The sequence below is a fragment of the Adelges cooleyi genome, unplaced genomic scaffold (genome assembly GCF_023614345.1).
Source record: "Adelges cooleyi isolate 19-005CV unplaced genomic scaffold, UGA_ACOO_1.1 ACOO_flye_CR_arks_rails_tigmint_CR_PRNA_30, whole genome shotgun sequence".
In the NCBI taxonomy this organism is placed as follows: Eukaryota; Metazoa; Arthropoda; class Insecta; order Hemiptera; family Adelgidae; genus Adelges; species Adelges cooleyi.
In genome coordinates this window covers 6,857,934-6,871,128 of record NW_026095971.1, presented here as the reverse complement: position 1 = coordinate 6,871,128, position 13,195 = coordinate 6,857,934, and the positions used below count along the sequence as shown (strand labels likewise).

At 33.1% G+C, this 13,195-nt stretch overlaps 1 protein-coding gene across 1 annotated transcript; it reads left to right on the top strand.

The window, feature by feature from the left end:
* Nucleotides 1–81: 81 nt before the first annotated feature.
* LOC126838348 (dopamine beta-hydroxylase) lies at nucleotides 82–8,578 on the top strand. Its single transcript, XM_050572702.1, has 9 exons — nucleotides 82–413; nucleotides 1,919–2,071; nucleotides 2,172–2,435; nucleotides 2,584–2,781; nucleotides 2,860–2,944; nucleotides 3,024–3,190; nucleotides 5,105–5,287; nucleotides 7,650–7,837; nucleotides 8,132–8,578. Exons 1-9 carry the CDS (start codon nucleotides 135–137, stop codon nucleotides 8,376–8,378), a joined length of 1,764 nt encoding a protein of 587 aa, XP_050428659.1. The 5' UTR covers nucleotides 82–134; the 3' UTR covers nucleotides 8,379–8,578.
* Nucleotides 8,579–13,195: the final 4,617 nt, after the last annotated feature.

The following is a 13,195-nucleotide window of genomic DNA, read 5'->3' as shown; positions in this document are numbered from 1 at the left end:
GCCGGGTGAGCGTCGAACATCTTGACTTTGACGCCGCCGTCGCCGCCGCTTGGATGACAGACACACTGCTGTCATCCGTCGTCTGAGCATTATAATATTGTGTTGTCTCTGCACGCCGTCCGACCGTTGGACCGATGCCGCCGCTGCGGGTGCCACTGGCCGCCTGGCTGGTATGTTGGTTGGCCACCGTGGCCACCGGCAAAAGAGTGTACACCGTGCCCTTAGACGAAACCGGCGACACGACCCTCTACTGGACGGTGGATCGTGCCGCCGAATCGGTCATGTTTGAGGCACACGTAAACGTGTCCAGCCCATTCGATTGGGTTGCTTTGGGATTCTCCGACCGTGGCAACCACACTGATGCCGACTACTGTCTCATGTGGGTCGACTGGAAAAGTCACACCCGAATGCTGGTGAGCAATAAGCTTGTGCTAAATTTATTTAAAAACAAAAAACACCGTCATAATCACTCTAGGACTTATTACATAGTGGCGATGCCAAACGTTTTTCACTGATGGGTCAAAGCGGAACAGATATTTTCCCCAACGGGGCTTATAGTATTATTATAAATGAAGGGCACAGGGGGAAAACAGTAGTAGTCACATTATGAACAATTTTTTTTTCAAATAGTTTTTTTTAAATTTATGCCATTATTTTTTTTTTATTTATGTCAATATATTATTTCACACGTTGACTGCCATGAGGGTCATTTTTTCCCCTCGGTAGAATTTTTAAGTGGGCCATGAGAGGTCTAATAATAGAAATAAAGTTTAAAGTTGTAAAAAAATATTGTGGCGTCAATGGATAACACACTGAAATAGGCGTGGCAGTCAACGTGTTAAATAAATACATTTATTATTAGAGTAGCATTTAATGTGATTTTTTTGTTCTTATGTAAGAGGGAGGGGAAATCATGAACTTTGTTTTTGCTATACTCTAAAATTTTCATAATGTGACTACTACCGTTTTTCCCCTGTGCCCTTCAAATAATAAATAATTTTTTCCCATTCTCTTATTTATTAGAATATATAAAATTCTATTTATTTTTAAATTTCATAAATTGCTGTTAGGGTACAGCCTGGGTGAGGCCTTTTGTGTGATTGCCTTAGTGGCGTATTTATCAGGGTGGTATATCACACCCCAGAATCCTAAATTTTATATATATTAAATATAATCTATACTTGTTAATTAAAAAACTCTTCTTGTTTTCATTAGTTTTGGACGAAATTTTACAAAAAACAGATTTTCATTTCAATTTTAGTCTGAATATTAGGTAAATTATTTTATAATGATAAAAATATAACAATTTTTGAAGACATTTCTTTTGCTCGTTAAAAAAAAACGTTTAAAAATGGTTACAAATTTTATTTTATTCAATACAACTTGAAAACAATTACAAATTTAGATAAACAAACTGTGACCAATAAACAGACAAATATGCTTATCCAAAGAAAAAAAAACATGTTCACATTTTTTAGTCTATATATATATATATATATATATATATATATATATATATATAAATAATATAAGAAAGGATATCGAATTAATTTCTTATTTTAAAAACAATATCATGTTATGTTATTAAATGTAAATAATGAATTTCTTTAACGGAAATACTACAACTTTTGTTTTAAAAGTAATTTTTGTTTTTTGATTACCGACTAAAACACTTGAAATAGTTTTAATACACTTAAAGTACGTTTAAGTTGTGTATATCTTATTTCCAAGTATGTTACTTGAAATGTACGATTTTTATTTTTTAATAGTGAAAATAAAATATAATTGTCGTTTGTTTAATAAGAAAACCCAAACTAAAACGTGTACCTCATATGATAAAATGATAAAACAATTAACTATTGAGTAGAATATGTTTTAGGTGCATTATGTTTAATTAAATTAATTGATGGCTTTAAAGGATACATGGTCTGATCACACGGGAAGAATAACCGTAGACGAACGACAGGATTGCGAAGAATTTGACGTGGTCCGTCTCCACAACGGCCTTACTGCTTTGACGTTCACCAGAAAATTCGACACTTGCGACGATCAGAGAGATTACTTGATTGAAGTAAACAACGGCTATTTAATAAATATATGTTTTTCATTTCTCGACGAATCGCTTAGAAACATTTGAAACTCTTAACGGTAGTTATTATCTATTGTGTTAGGATGGGACAACTCATTTGGTGTGGATGGTTGGCGGAGGTCCGCTGTTCGCAGTAGACGGTCTGTTGGTGTCGCAAGCTAGAGCTAAAGGTATGCAACGGGTACAGTTGTTAAAACCAGAAAGGCCGTCCGTTAAGTTGCCAAATAACGTTGCGAAAATCGACGTGTTGGCCAACAAGGTTGAAGTGCCAGCCGAAGAAACCACCTACTGGTGTCACGTGATGAAGATTCCTCTGGATTTATCGTTTAAACATCATATTGTCAGGGCAAGTATAACATTTACTACATTTACATGGTCTAAAACATACATAGGACTACATTAATTTATTTAGAAATTGAACGAATATAATATTAATATACTAATGTTATTCGGTTAATGAATACTCTACCTTTTTTTATACTATTTGCGTTTAGTTTGAATCAGTCATCGAGGAGAGTAGCAGAGGCGTTGTACATCACATGGAAGTTTTTCACTGCGAGGCTGGTGCAGGAGACCAGATGCCTTTATACAGCGGTCCTTGCTTCGGCGACAAGAGGCCGTATAAAACACAAGTGTGCAAGAAAGTCATGGCCGCCTGGGCTATGGGGGCAACGGCGTTTGTTTATCCAGAAGTTTGTGCTTATAACTGTTGTTAGCTAATTTTATGTACAGTCTTAATAAGCAGATTTCGTGTTTCCGTGTTAACGCAGGAAGCTGGTTTGCCTATCGGAGGTCCAGATTTTAACGGTTTCGTTATGTTGGAGGTGCACTACAACAATCCTGGTTTAAGGAAGGGTAAATATTGTCTACAGTTTAAAGATCTAGATTAGGTGACCTTTTATATATACAGTAAAGTTGTATAATTCGCTTAAAGGAATAGTGGATAGTTCGGGCGTAAGACTTTACATAACGCCAAATGTGAGGAAGTATGATGCCGGTGTAATTGAATTGGGGTTGGAGTATACAGACAAAATGGCAATTCCTCCTAATCACCCGGATTTCACATTAAGCGGTTACTGTATAGCTGAATGCACGGCAGTGGTGAGTACCTTTTTTTTATTTAACAACCCTTACGCTTGTAGGCAGGAACTTTCCATTGTTCCTCCACTTCTGCTTTTATGTTTAGCTTGGTATATTTGATAAAATTGGAACTAAGTCCAAACAGGTACTTCTCCCGGCCATAACCACAAGCGCCTTACAAACAAAACATTAGATGTTCTGCCAATTAATTGTTAGCATTCGCCATACTTCAAAAATATAAGAATTAAATTATCTTCTGTTTATCCCATTCTATACACACTTTTATTAAGAAATACATTCCAACAATTTTTTCCACCTATTTTTCAATAGGTTATTCATAATTTATATGTCTACAGCTTATATTATTCGATGCATGTAAGCAGACTGTAGATTCCTCTTTTAAGTTAAAACACATTTTAATTGCCCTATTCTGCTTATTACTGTTTATTTCCCTTGGAGACACTTAGTATCACTCGATAAAAACTATTGATACTATTAAAGCATTCCATTTTATTGTATTATTTTTTTTTTAATTTAACATGATAATTATAGTCAGTCTGCTTTTAGTATGATAATATATTCAGTAAGCTTAATAAACAAACAATAAAACTAATTAGTATTTTAATATATTTAAAGGTTTTAATATATTTTTGGAGTTGAATTAAAATTATTCGATATAATAATACACAAATACAGGCCAAGGCCCAAAAGTATTTAAAAAATGCTCGCATTATTGTTATAAATTGTACAATAAATGTTTATTCAGAAGATGACATGTAGTCGGTAGACCGAAACATTTATAGTACGTTACAAATTAGTTATTTGTATAATGTTCTAGGTCTATTTGTGTATTTTATTAACAACTGTAAAACGTTTTAAAGTTTACGACTCTCATTAAAAATAATATGGTGATGATTTGTAGAAGGCTATATTAAACCACAGATATAATATAAACATACTATATAGCGGACGACCATCCGAAAATTGTGTCAGTCCGCCATATGCAAAAAGGGCAATATCATAATGTAAATGCATTATGATATTGTCCTTTTTGCATATAGTGAACTGACACAATTTCATTAAAATCTTGGTCGTCCGCTCTCTAGTATGTTTATATATCTGTGTATTAAACTGACATTAGTAGCTAGGAATAATTATCAATACAAAATTATTTTAACTATTCCAACTTTTGTATAAGCAATAGAAATTAAATTAAATATTTAGTCTGTATTGAGTGTGAATGCTTAGCTCATTGGTTGAACGATAGATGGCGCTCATATAATAAAGCGTTTTATTAAATACATTGAAATTTACACTACTTGGATATTAATTGTGAACGGCATACCTATTCCTATTTTTTTTGTTATATATAATGGGTAAAATATAAAACATTTATTCAATTTTTGCTTATTAGAGAAATTCAAATCAACCTAAAGCCTAATGCTTTACTTAGTTCTTCAGCAAAGATATTGAAATATTAGTTTAGAGCTTTTTTATTTTTTAGAGTATTTAAGTTTTGTTACATTATGAATGACCGAATTCGTTTTTTTTAAGTACACTTAGAATAAAATAGAAGTTAGTCACTTGCTGTGGATAAGAAATGATATATTATTTATAAACCAGACGAATTAAAGGCATACCTAAACTATAACCAAACATGATACACATGACTAGTTTACATGACTTCAATATTAAAATGTGTATACTTCATACATTTTAATACAATTTGAGTCACCTTGATCAATGAAAGAATAACTTTTTAAAATGTTTCAAACATTTCGTGTAAGGAAGAGGCTGTCTCAATCAAGAGAGTAAATAAACACTTGATGACTGATGGTATTAGTTTGTTGATTAAAATCATTAATCGTTATAATTTATTGTATCACTACTCGCGTTTTTGTAAGGTGCCTAATAGTCGTTTGCATTGTTTTGTAGAGCATACCACCTTCGGGTATTGAAATATTCGGATCGCAATTGCACACTCATCTGACCGGAACAAGGATTTACACGAGGCACGTGCGGGACGGACAGGAACTACCGGAACTCAATAGGGACGATCATTACAGTACTCACTTCCAGGAAATCCGATTGCTCAGCAAACCGGTTCTAGTACTGCCGGTGGGTATTTCATCGGTGGTTTTTAAGTACAATAATACAATACCTAACCGCAAAATATCCTGCAATCAGTTTGCCGTTTGTTCTGCGACGCTATCGGTGCGATGACCGATCAACAGTGTGTAGGATAACAATTACAATGCCCCTTCGAGAGCAGCGCGGATTGGGTTGCAAGACAAAATAATCAAATGTTGGAATTGTAATTACATTACCTAACGGATAACAAACAAAAATATTAGAACCCTAAGGTTTCGCGCCACGGTTCAATCGCACGGCCGCCAAGTATTTTCTAATTAATTACAACAATAGCCGCGGTACACTAACAAACAGAAATCAAAAAAATTATAATATGCCATCGAAACACTGCGGTACTGGGCAGATCGCTATATGCCTAAGTACATGGAAACGCAGCTGCGCAGCTTGTAATTAAACATGTATTACCAACGGACAAATCGTAAAAGCTAGTCGTCGCCGCTGCCGCCTTTAATACATTTAATACTAATTATCGCGTAGAGTAATGATGGTTTGTGTATATCGTCATTGGTCGTTATACTCATTACGTTGTCGGTTGTACTCGGTTAGGTGCTTGACAACCGCAGATTACCATATAACGTTTGACTCGAGTTTGCGTGACCGAAGAGACATAACGGAGATAATTATTAAACAAAGTGATTCTGCTGGATAATGGATACATAGTTATAGTAGAATACGGTAGGTACATAGACATGCTGTGAGAGATACATCGCAAATTTAACGACCCGAATAGTCATAAACTAACCGTTAACCATTATTATTATTATTATTATTATTATACATATTTAATGTGGTTAATATTGTATAAACCAATGCGATACAGCCTTGTTTTAATACAGTACACGCAGTTAATGGCTATTACTATTATTACACTGTTTAATAGTGTACCCATCTCTTGACGCGTTCCGACGACTTAATCACTGCGATCTGTTAAAAACATTATAGTTACGGTGTTTCCATCTCTTGATTTTATTAAGAGAAGTGTACAAAACATAACACGGTTCATTTCTCAAATAAGGAAATTGAAAGCGGGCTGTTTTTAAGGGGTTTTATATGGGCAATATATAAGACAAATGTGGTTTTAATAAACTTCGACCACGTTAATTTATTTTCAGATAATTTTTGTATTAGGTTCAGGGAATAATTTTTAACTTATACAATTCTTTTACGTGTAAAAGCCATTTTGTTCTTAAAAGAAACCATTTTAGACCTAATAGCCTGACAAAATTGCGCCTACTTAAAATAATCGAGTCTTATTTTTGTACTAATGTTTGAGCTGATCTAACTTTTTTCCAGGTTATTGTGAAAGTCGACATGTCAATAGCTATTTCGTTTACTTAAAAAAGCCAATGAAGTGAATACTACAAATTTTATAAATTCAAATATGATTTAAATACAATTTTAACTGAAATATCAAAAATCGATTCCCACAATAATCTAGAAAAGAGGCCGATAAACTCAAATATTTTTACAGAATTGAAATCCGATCATCTTAAGTAGGCGTAATTTTGTCAGGCTTTTAGGTCTAAAACGCCCAAAAAACGATATCTTTCAATTCTCAAAAATATTATATTGTACTAATGCCGAATTTCACAAAACAATAATAAAGTATATAGTTCATTAATATTTAATGGACCAATCACGGGCTCTATAACGTCAAATGAATCACATTTTTTTATACTTATTAAGTTTAAAAGTATCGAACGGGTAAGTTTTTGAAAGCAATTTTAAAATATAACTTTTAAATAAGTACAACAATGCATTATACTTAACAATTTAATTATCAATTATAATACATTTTGCAGGAAAAATAAAATAAATTAAAACAAAACATATAAAAGTAATTTAAAAAGTATGAATACAATTGGGAGTGTTTTTAGTTTAGATATATTCCGAAAAAAATCAAAATATTTAATTGAATTACTTAATTTATATTATTATACGGTTTATTAGATATAGCGAAAAAACTATATGATTATCGGGGACAAATTAGACGGGGCAGATGAGCAAATTCTATTAGGCCACTGCCGTTTTAAATTATGGGCCGGTATGTTATAGTAAATTTGTTTCTTGCGCCAGTTCTATGATAAATAAAATGACGATTTTTAAATATTTTGTTTGCTGTTAATAAAATATTTGCTCACTGAGTCGGGCCTTGTCTAGTCCGATGTCCTTGTTCACTGTATTATGTTACTGTTATAAACGACGTATTGTAAGGTTTTCTAATGTTTTGCTTAAATATTTTGTAACAGTATAAAAAAAAAATTGGATTATTTTGTTTGCTTTTAAACATAATGTTGAATAATAATATACATGTATATTGTTTTTGTAGGGGGACGCTCTGATAACCACGTGTCATTACAGTACTGAAAATCGGCAAAACATCACTTTGGGTGGTTTTAGCATCACCGACGAAATGTGCGTTAACTACGTGTACTATTACCCAAAGACCCAACTGGAGGTGTGCAAGAGTTCCATCAGTGATCAGAATCTCAAAACGTACTTTAAATTTCTCAACGAGTGAGTAGTAAATTTCTCATCGGTATCTTCATAGAAAATGTATTAAAATTAATCCTCCAATACTTTTAATCACAGTAGCCAATAAAAACGTGGGTTCCAGTTTAGACGTTTTACATTTAAATTTGAATGATATAAGTTACTACTTACCTGCTTGTATATGTGCAGTCTAATGTTGGACGAACTAACAAGCTATCCGTTTTTACCTTTATCTGTAGTAGTTTTTACTGCAGCATCTAATGATTTATAAACTTTGATTGACAGTGCATAAGTGTTATATTTTTGTGTTTGGGACAGGTGGGAAAGGCAACCGACGTCCCTGGAACAGTGTGTCAGCGATAACTACCGAGGAGTCGAATGGACTCCAATGCGAAGTCAAGTACTACATCAGGTCTATTCAGACAGCACGTTGTCTATGCAGTGCAACAGGAGTTCGGGCGAACGGTTTCCTGGTGACTGGGAAAACAGGCCTTCCACGAAAATCCTATATACTCTACCACCTCCGGCTAGAAATTGTCCTTCACAATTAAACGTCGTAGGATAACTGTATAGTAGCATTATCACTTATCAGTCGTCTAGATTGACCGTAGCAACATCAGCTGAACCAGATATTAGAAGTTATCATTATAATATTAGCCTCGCTTACACTACATAACTATAACTAATTATAAATATTATACAGTTTATGATAGTTCACTGATTTTTGTCATGTCATATGTGTTATAATAAAACGCACAAATTATAATCACCGTTAATGTATTATTCATCTTGTTTTCTTAAAAATTAAATAATTTGGCAAAAGTAATAAATACTTTAAATGAATAAATTACTCTACCACAATTTTAAACCATATTAAACTATAAGCCCGTTAACTAAGTTGACTAGGTAGTATAAAAAAAGTCATTGTGACTTGTAGGTGGTATTAAAAAATAAGTATCTGCTTTTCTTTTTCTAGCTTATTTACGTATTTAGATCTATTTTTAGCAATCTGTCTATACCTAATGATTTTTTAGTTTTGTTGCCTGATACTCTCACCCCATGTGCTTTGAAAACACCATCACGCTTTTCAACTCTTATTCTACTGTGCTGACTTGGTTTAAATTCGTTAGGTCTATGATTTTAGAGTCGGGTGTTCGAGCTAAGTTTGAGTGCATGCACATTACAATGGACAATGGATCTTTTCTTGCAATGAGACACTTTTTACTTAGTTAACTGTTCTTAATAGAATCATAAGTCATGTTATTTTATCACAACTATGCTAATTTAAAAAATGACGACATTGCTTATGAGTTATGTGCTTCAAGACTTCAACTTTCCATTCGATAAAAGTATAAAATCTCAAACGTAGAAATAGAATAGAAGGGGAAAGGGAAAAAAATAGTTCATTGCAGTTTATCCAATTCGATCAACGTTCAGTCACGGTCAAAACATGTTCTGTATGACTGTATGTAATGTGATCTACAACCCTCTACAACCGAATTATGTCAAGACGTTTCAATGGCACAGCGTAGAGAAGGCTGTTCTTATAAATCTGTACTGGGCTAGAAAAATATGATTATCAAATGCAAATTACATAATTTACACATTATACTTAAATTGCTTCAGTTAGTCTGCGGGTCGTAGAAGCAAGCCAGCTGTGGAGCAGTGGGTATTATCCAAAATGAGAACAACTAGCAAGGAACAGAAAACGACTCAATGGAATTTTGTTAAAATAACAACATGTCGAATGATCTCAAAAATTTATTAATTTATTATCAATCTCCTCCAGGCTCCAATTAAGATTTTTCCATTTATGTAACTTATTAATTTGCACCTACAATTTAAAAGTAAATTTTAACATTTTATGAAAATTTCAACATTTCTTTGCATGTAGTATAGGTGTATAATATTTCAAAAATCTATGTATTTGGGGTTGTCTGTTTTGGTATTCTTAGAAAAAAATTGTTCTCTTGTACTTAGGCAAGTATTTTATACGTGAATAGATAATCCATTTCATTATTAAATAATTATTTGAAAGATTTGGGTATGTATAATTTTTTTAAGTTGATTTTAAAATTACACTATTGCAAAGATTAGTTGTTTCTAGTTATTTTACATGTTTTATTTAAAATTAAATAATTTTAAAAAACGCAGAGGAATAAAAACATTTCAAGCGTTAAAAATTGGCAGTATAAAATATAGACTATAATTTGTTACTTTTCATACAGTGATTTTAAAGGGATTTATTAAGCCACTTCCCAGTTTTGACTGAAATAACAATTGTGTGGTACATGTTTTCAGTATTTATTTGCAGTATTTCTATTTCCTTTTAATTGCTGTACTATTTACTGTGTTGTAGTTTAAAGTGTTGTGTTGTCGAGCCTAATTTTTTTCTTTCACTACGTTAATTAACAACGTTAATAACGTTATTAACAAGTTCATCAGTATCTAGTTAATTATTTGCAGGTTAAAATGAATCAATTAGTTAAAACTATTGTGTACCTATATCCTAGGTCTTTTGTTAATTTGTAATAATTTACGGTAATAATGTTTCTAATACAGGTTAAGAACTGCTTTTACTCAAAAGTTTTAGACTTAATAAAAATAAAATTCTCTTGTAATCGTATTGTGTGATAATTTGCTATGGTTTTAAACGCGTTAACAAAATAAATGTATGACATAAACGTCCGCCGCGGTCGTTATTGTACGACTAAATGATTGTTTCTGTTTGATGACTATGCAAAACTACAAAAGTCTTAAAAAAACATAGTACATCTTTTTCATAAATGTACCCACTATTTTGTACAGCAAACGCTTAGATAATAGAAACTTACCAAATACAAACGAGCATTCACTCAAATTGCAATTATACGCTAAGTGTAGATAATAATTCTTCACCGGGGTACACAACAGCTATTCATAGCGTTAGTTGAGATGTTTGACATTATGTTGTAACAATAAAAAAAAAAAAAAATACTTTGGTAATAATAAGCTACAAATATAACAGCGCACTTACCTATGTACATATGTTATACTTAAACTAAAATATAAATACATGATTAATAATAATTGATTATCTACAATTGGAAAACACAACGTCACCCAGTATATTATATTTTTAAATTGTGTGCTTTAAAATAATATATTATATACATATTATTTAGCAGCCTCACTTTAACGTCGATTTAGGTTTCCTTACAAAGTCTATATGCTATATATTTTATTAAAATTAATTCAAGGTAAAATTGATAACCCTAGGGTTTTTAAAATTATTTTTTTTAAAGTTAATAGTGGAAGCGACCAGGCTAATTAATTTTTTCTACATACTTACCCGACCAACTAATTTTTGTATGAATGGTTCTTCAATAAGAACTATAAATACATTGAGTACTCACTCTAATCTCTTTCGCATAGAAGTCGATTTAAAAATATTTTAATAATTAATTTGCCAAATTAAATAAAAAATCGCACCAGCTTATTTTGACGGATATTATAATTAAGTATTGCTAGGTTTAATACAGTTATCACAGTGTTTAGAAAAATTAATCAAGACACATCGAAGTTATTTACCAATTAAAAGTAGGTGTGTGATATGTGCTTATGTGTATCATCTAAAACAATTAAGAAAATTTACATTGACGAGAACATTTTATCATTTTTGATCTCACCTCTAAAATCTAAGCTTAGCTTTTATGATTGAACGGCAGTTTTTTAACATTGCACAGGGAACATTTCATTGACCCAAGAGGGCTTCGTTCCCTCACTTCCTCCATCACCACCTTAACCAGTATAAAAAAAAAATTATAGAATGTCAAAAACTAGAAAGTAGATGGACATAATAGTAATATTATAATAAGAAATACGGAAAACTGTATAAAAACAGCTATCCCCACATCTCCCCTGTAAAAACGACACTGTTGACTTGGACTCGATTTCCCTACTTGCGCACATCTGTTTTAGTATTACTCTAACAGCTATTAGGATTCAAGGACAGCGGATTTATATTTCACACATAACTAATATAATTACTTTAGAGAGTAGAACAAAACTAGTCTATACTTAGTAGTTTTTAAATAAACGGTTACCAAATTATGACATACACACAGCACACTGCGTTACAGTTTTGCCAAATAATCTAGAGAACTACAATTTGACTTAGATTTAGTAATACACTCGGGGAATAGCGACGTTTTTGGATATACACAGTAATAACGAGACACGAGAGCCAAAAGATTGGAATTGAATTATACCGGCTGAAAAGAGAGAGAGATCTTACACATATATAGGAAACATAAAAGGAAAGAACTTAGACGGCGAGGAGGTCTCTTTTGTCGGTGTTTTATAAGATTTACTCGTTTTCCGAAAAACAGCAGGGTAAATTACACACACACAAACACACACTACATTATATACTGTACAGTGAAGTAGTAAGTAGAAAGAAGAACGATCGTTCTTCATTTGTCACGGGTTCGTGCCCACTGGCCCCTGACCTCTACCCGGTCGGCAGTGTTTTCATATACATATATATATTTTATAAGCTCGTGTGTGTGTGTGTGTACAACCGGACCGCTAATACATCATAGTCCTTTGGGAAATAGCTCTCCTCCTATAGTACATACATACACACACACACACACACACGCGCGCATCGCTTTACTCCCTTCGTCCTTTTAGCCAATCAAACACACGTCGTCGCCTTTGCACCTCTGTAAAAGCGGTGGACCAAGATCGATTGTGCTAAAAGCCTGGTAGTGCTTGTGTGTGTGTGTTTTATTTATGGCCTCACAGTTTATCTTGTTTACTATACGGCTGTAAGCATACCTAGAGCCTATCCGAATCGCCCTTTGATTGGTCGTGGTGCTTGAGGCAGGGTATAAAGCAGCTAAAGGGAATGTATCGTATTTATTATTGTGCATCAATTGAGCGGTGGCGATGGCGGCGCATATGATATTTTTTTTTCCCCAACGTCATCAACTCTTTGCCGCCACAATCCGCACCTATATACGTGACATATCCCCCTAGCGACGGCCGCCAACTTCACCACCTGCAGTCGGCCAAGAACCGATGAATAATTCAGTGTTTGTGCTGAAACGTATAATCTAAAGTCGCTGGTATGACAATTATTACAGTACCGGGCCATCATAAATCTCGGGATGATGTTATTATATTATAGTATATGCTAACGCAACGTGACGATGACGCCGAAAGTCTAAGTCTGTCGGATGAATAGATACAATAAATTATAGTTAATATACGACTGGTTTCAAATGCACTGCGTTCTTAGCTATTTTATAGAATATTCTCGCGCAAACCCCACTGTTTGATTGTCGGTAATATTATAAAAATGTGGTTTGAATAAACTTATCTTTGTAGAACTAAAAA

Coding starts and splice junctions, on each gene's coding strand:
- LOC126838348 (XM_050572702.1), top strand. CDS start 135: ATGCCGCCGCTGCGGGTGCCACTGGCCGCCTGGCTGGTATGTTGGTTG. Junction 414..1,918: donor AAAGTCACACCCGAATGCTG/GTGAGCAATAAG, acceptor ATGGCTTTAAAG/GATACATGGTCTGATCACAC. Junction 5,288..7,649: donor AACCGGTTCTAGTACTGCCG/GTGGGTATTTCA, acceptor TTGTTTTTGTAG/GGGGACGCTCTGATAACCAC.